The sequence below is a fragment of the Notolepis coatsorum genome (assembly GCF_963971535.1).
Source record: "Notolepis coatsorum genome assembly, chromosome: 6".
Taxonomy (NCBI): domain Eukaryota; kingdom Metazoa; phylum Chordata; class Actinopteri; order Aulopiformes; family Paralepididae; genus Notolepis; species Notolepis coatsorum.
In genome coordinates, this window is record NC_140170.1 from 1,552,301 (window position 1) to 1,558,300 (window position 6,000).

The 6,000-nt window shown below is 44.4% G+C and overlaps 1 protein-coding gene across 1 annotated transcript in view; it reads left to right on the forward strand.

Moving 5' to 3' along the window:
- cstf1 (cleavage stimulation factor, 3' pre-RNA, subunit 1) overlaps positions 1-5,075 on the forward strand; it is a 30,516-nt gene extending 25,441 nt beyond the window's left edge. The window contains exons 5-6 of the mRNA XM_084316924.1: positions 113-503; positions 4,708-5,075. Of these exons, the coding sequence (XP_084173050.1) occupies positions 113-503; positions 4,708-4,967 (651 nt within the window). The 3' untranslated portion in view covers positions 4,968-5,075. The remainder of the gene's footprint in view (positions 1-112; positions 504-4,707) is intronic.
- The last annotated feature ends 925 nt before the right edge of the window (positions 5,076-6,000 follow it).

The following is a 6,000-nucleotide window of genomic DNA, read 5'->3' on the forward strand; positions in this document are numbered from 1 at the left end:
TTCAATTGTGCAGCCCTAGGGTGACCTCAGTTGTATCTGATGATGATGATGATCTTGTTTGAGTAACGAGCCTCGACGGCTAATAAAACCACGTCCCCCGCGTCTCCTCCAGGAGGCCGAGATGCTGCGCTCCATCTCCTTCCACCCCTCGGGCGACTTCCTGCTGGTGGGCACGCAGCACTCCACGCTGCGCCTCTACGACGTCAACACCTTCCAGTGCTTCGTGTCCTGCAACCCGCTGGACCAGCACACCGACACCATCAGCGCCGTCAGCTACAACCACAGCGCCAACAGCTACGTCACCTGCAGCAAGGACGGCAGCATCAAGCTGTGGGACGGCGTGTCCAACCGCTGCGTGGCCACCTTCGACAAGGCCCACGACGGGGCCGAGGTCTGCTCCGCCGTCTTCTCCAAGAACTCCAAGTACATCCTGTCCAGCGGGAAGGACAGCGTGGTCAAGCTGTGGGAGATCTCCACGGGCCGCACGCTCGTCAAGTACACGGGTGAGCGCCCGCCTTTTACGCTTTAGTCGTTTTAGTATGGTAGCATAGTAGTATAGATGTATTAGTATAGTAGGTAGTAGTATAAGTTAGTATATAAGTATGGTAGCATAGTAGTATAGACATATTAGTATAGTAGGTAGTGGTATAAGTATGGTAGCATAGTAGTATAGATGTAGTAGTATAGTAGGTAGTAGTATAGTAGTATAGACATATTAGTATAGTAGGTACATTTACATTTAGTCATTTAGCTGACGCTTTTATCCAAAGCGACTTACAAGTTCTGTACGACAAGCCATCAGGAAGAGCACAACTCTATCAGCTGAGTAACAATGTTCATCAAAGTGTTGAGTGCTACAGTGTAGGTTAGTTTATTAGGACAAGTGCATGACAGTATGGTTAGTTAGGGTTAGATTTTTTTTTTTTTTAATTCAGATAATGGTTGAAGAAGTGAGTCTTTAGTCGACGGCGAAAGATTGGACGTGTTTCGGCTGTCCTAACTGGGGTGGGTAGTTCATTCCACCATTGTGGGGCAAGGACTGAGAATAGGCGACTTCTCTTTGATGACCCTCCCGGAGCTTGGATAGGAGTAGGTCTGAGGCGGCCAGAAGATGCAGAGCGTAGGGGTCTTGAGGGTGTGTAGTTAGAGACCATTGACCGGAGGTAGGCGGGAGCAGTTCCCTTTGCCGCACGGTATGCTAGGTCAAGGGCCTTGAAGCGGATTCGTGCAGCAATGGGGAGCCAGTGCAGGTCCCTAAGAAGTGGGGTGACATGGGCCGACTTCGGTAGGTTTGAGATCAGGCGGGCCGCTGCGTTCTGAATGAGTTGAAGAGGCTTAGTGGCAGTGGCCGGGAGGCCAGCGAGCAGTGCGTTGCAGTAGTCGAGGCGGGAGATGACTGTTGATTGGACGAGGAGTTGGGTGGCTTCTTTTGTCAGGAAGGGGCGTATCCTTCTGACGTTGCTCAGGAGGAATCGGCAGGTTCTGGTTGTCGCTGCGATGTGAGCAGAGAAGTTCAACTGGTCGTCGAGGACAACACCAAGGTTCTTGGCGGTCGGGGACGCGGTCACAGCTGCATTCTCGACTGTGATGGAAAGGTCGGTCAGGGGGGAGGATTTGGCCGGCAGGTGGAGCAATTCTGTTTTGCTTAGGTTCAGTTTGAGGTGGTTGGTCGTCATCCAGGCGGAGATGTCGGACAGACAGGCCGAGATCCGCTCAGAGGTAGTGGTATAAGTATGGTAGCATAGTAGTATAGATGTAGTAGCATAGTAGTATAGACATATTAGTATAGTAGGTAGTGGTAGTAGTAGTAGTATATAGACATATAGTACGTACTGGTAGTAGTATAAGTATAGTAGCATAGTAGTATAGACATTAGTATAGTAGGTAGTAGTATAAGTATAGTAGCATAGTAGTATAGACATTAGTATAGTAGGTAGTAGTATAAGTATAGTAGCATAGTAGTATAGACATTAGTATAGTAGGTAGTAGTATAAGTATAGTAGCATAGTAGTATAGACATTAGTATAGTAGGTAGTAGTAGTAGTAGTAGTAGTAGTAGTAGTAGTAGTATATAGACATATAGTACGTACTGGTAGTAGTATAAGTATAGTAGCATAGTAGTATAGACATTAGTATAGTAGGTAGTAGTAGTATATAGACATATTAGTATAGTACGTACTGGTAGTAGTATAAGTATAGTAGCATAGTAGTATAGACATTAGTATAGTACGTACTGGTAGTAGTATAAGTATAGTAGCATAGTAGTATAGACATTAGTATAGTACGTACTGGTAGTAGTATAAGTATAGTAGCATAGTAGTATAGACATTAGTATAGTACGTACTGGTAGTAGTATAAGTATAGTAGCATAGTAGTATAGACATTAGTATAGTACGTACTGGTAGTAGTATAAGTATAGTAGCATAGTAGTATAGACATTAGTATAGTACGTACTGGTAGTAGTATAAGTATAGTAGCATAGTAGTATAGACATTAGTATAGTACGTACTGGTAGTAGTATAAGTATAGTAGCATAGTAGTTTGGCCAACAGCTAGGCTAGTGGTCTGTATCCACTTCCATTCATTTGTGCTGTGCTAGGCTAGCTTGCAGCTGGATAGCTTTCTACTGAACGCACAGAGAGGAAATGGGTATATTATATCTATCTTGTCTGACTCTGGAGAAGACGGTAACATTCCCATAATGTTAGCGTGTTCCTTTAAGCTCGGTGTACAGTATGAATAGTTTAGGGCCCAGAATTGACCCTTGCGGCACACCACAGGTTATGTTTGACTGAGTGGACCTTTAAGCTCGGTGTCTGTTTGAGATAATAGCATTAGTTTGTATCCCCACTCCTGGTCAGTCTGTGAGGCCCGGAACCTTCCATGTTTCCTCAGGGGGAAACCCTGAAGTGTCAGGTTGAGAGTTCTTCACAAACCTTCTTTGCACCTGTGTTTTTGTCGCTGGCATCAGTTTCCTTTTAATAATAATAATAATAACTTTATTTGTATAGCACTTTTCATACCGAGGTTGCAGTTCAAAGTGCTTCACAACAGTAAAAAATATAGGCATAAGCGAGCATAAAAAGATAGACAGGTAGCAAGGTATGGCAAATCACAGTGTTTCACATTAGGATCTAGCATCCCAATAGGCTCTCCGCTTACAGTTTTCAGTAACACAAATAGTAAAAATAGTTTAAAATGATTCAGTTTAAAAATAGTCAAAAAATTATAAAATAGAACGGACATAAAAAATACAGGCATGAGCGAGCATAGCAAGATATGGCAAATCACAGTGTTTCACATTAGGATCTAGCATCCTAATAGGCTCTCTCTATTCAGTAATACAAATAATCACAGTGTTTCACATTTGGATCTAGCAAATAATAAAAATAGTTTAAAATGATTCAGTTTAAAAATAGTCATCAGTAAGAAGTAAAAAGTGCAATAACCGACACATGAATTTGATAGGCAGTGTACAAGAGTAGGCAGGGTAAGAATAGTGCAGGTAAATACAAGTTGTGTCAGGATATCCCTGATGTTTCCTCTTGCCACTAGGTGGTAGCAGATATCTATCAGTGAAATGCCTGAGCAAAGAGATAGGTTTTAAGCTGTCTTAAAGATGTCTAGCGAGTTGGCTTCCCTGATGTTTTGGGGTAGTTTGTTCCATAGTTTTGGGGCATAGTTGATAAAGGCTGCATTACCGATCCTCTTTTGACTGCTTCTGGGAGTCTCTAGTAGTCCAGCAGCTGATGAGCTTTTAGCATTTGTTAGCAATGTGGAAGTCAAATCACATAATCAAGAATTGTAGGATTGATTATCACGGTATTGGAAATTACACCTTGAATAATATAAGATATGCCTTTATTGATTCTCTTGGGGAAATTCGTCGTCATAGCAGGAGGGGGTAGGGGAGGTACAGATATGGGCAGGGTAATAGTAGAAAGACATATATTTAGGCTATAAAGTTTTATCTGAATAAAAAATATATATGTAATTAACTCGGAATATGAGAATGTAAACGGTGTAATCAAAGGTGCAGATTATGTCTGTATGCCCTATCAGTTATATTATACGTTACAATAAATATGGGCAATAGAGAATAATTAGATACCTTTTGTATGTGGTAATGTCGGGTTAAGGCCGAGTGGTCCGGTACCGGGCCGACAATAATTTCACACAATAAATAGATCAATACAGGCCATATTAATTAATGTAGCGTTTTTTCCCCAAATGTAGCCTATAACTATACTGAATGTAATTTAATTTACATTCGAAGCTTCTATTGAAGTTTTCGAATGAAGCTTCGAGCTTTTTATGTAATCATAAAAATAAATCCTCAATTTGAATAAAGTGATTAATCTGATTAAATGAGTCTTTTTATTTTTTATTAAATCAACTTTCTTTAATGAATATAACTCATCAGTTTCGTCAACATAAATAATCCAATAAGGGCACGGTTGGTACGAAAGTGATGGTGACGTCTTGATGGAGCGCCGAGCGGATGCAGATAGGCTAGGAAAAACCCCATTGGTTTAAACAGAATGAATAGACGCATGAAAAACTAATATAAAATATATATATATAAATATATTTTTTTTAAATGTCAACGTTCTGAATGAAGCTTGTAACTATTGGGTCCAGCCCTACTAAGCCCCGCCCCCCCGTGACCCGTGTTCCTCCCCCCCTCCTCCTCCTCCTCCCCTGCAGGCGCGGGGCTCAGCGGCCGTCAGATGCACCGCACGCAGGGCGTGTTCAACCACACGGAGGACTACGTGCTGCTGCCGGACGAGCGCACCATCAGCCTGTGCTGCTGGGACTCGCGCTCCGCCGAGCGCAAGAACCTGCTGTCGCTGGGACACAACAACATCGTGCGCTGCATCGTGCACTCGCCCACCAACCCCGGCTTCATGACCTGCAGCGACGACTTCCGTGCGCGCTTCTGGTACCGCCGCACCACCACGGACTGAGGGACTAGCCCCCCCCCCCCCCCCTTGCCCCTTTTTTCGTGACTGTGACGCACGCCAACAAGGTTTGGACGAGTGAATCCACAGTTCCTTGCTCCCCCGTAGGAAACCACCCTGTTTTAACTCTGAAGAACTGGTCCGACGCCAAACGTTCGTTATACTATAAGTATCGCAGAGAAATTTCAAAGGTACTCTCAGTTGCACGAGGGTCTTGGACAGAGAAACGCAATCGTTTGAAAGCTCGGCGTTGCTAATAAACATTTTAAATAATTTTTATAAACGTCTAAACATCACCGAGACGGCAGTGCGACTCTGCAGATATACCCTACTCCTCCTCCTCATTGCGGCGTTCGGGGGAGAGCAGCCATACGTTCTTTGCTGTTTACACGTTTATAAAAATGATTAAAAATGTTTATTAGCAACGCAGAGCTTTCAAACCATTGCGTTTCTCTGTCCAAGACCCTCGTGCGACTGTGAGTACCTTTGAAATTCCTCTGCGATACTTGTATATATTTTGCGTCGGACCAGTTCTTCAGAGTTAAAACAGGGTGGTTTCCTCTATGGGGGAGCAAGGGACGGTGGAATCACTCGTCCAAACCTTGTTGGCGTGCGTCACAGTCAGGGAAGGGGCTGGCCCCCCCCCACCCGGAGGCTAAGCGGACAGACGGACGGGCGGGCGGGACGCTGTGTGAGAGCCAGGTCGTCGTTTTGTCCCCGTCGTCTCTCTGACGGACTCCTGAGATAATGTGTCTCTAATATGAACGGTCTTTGTCATCATATTTTTGTGTTTTTTGTTTTCTTTTAACAGTTGAGAAGGGGAGAGGGGAGGGGGGCATAGGGAGGGAGGACAGCCAGCTCTGCACCACCGTAACATCAGAGATAGAGGGCGCCATTTCTCCAGATACAATGTTGGGGAGATTATTTCAGTCCTGAGCCTTTTTTTTCTCCGGATGACGTCATTTTGTGACAGCGGACGACGACACGAAGGTGAGCTGTTGTTGTCCGGCTGAACCGGGAGCAGCCTGGGTGGTCCGGG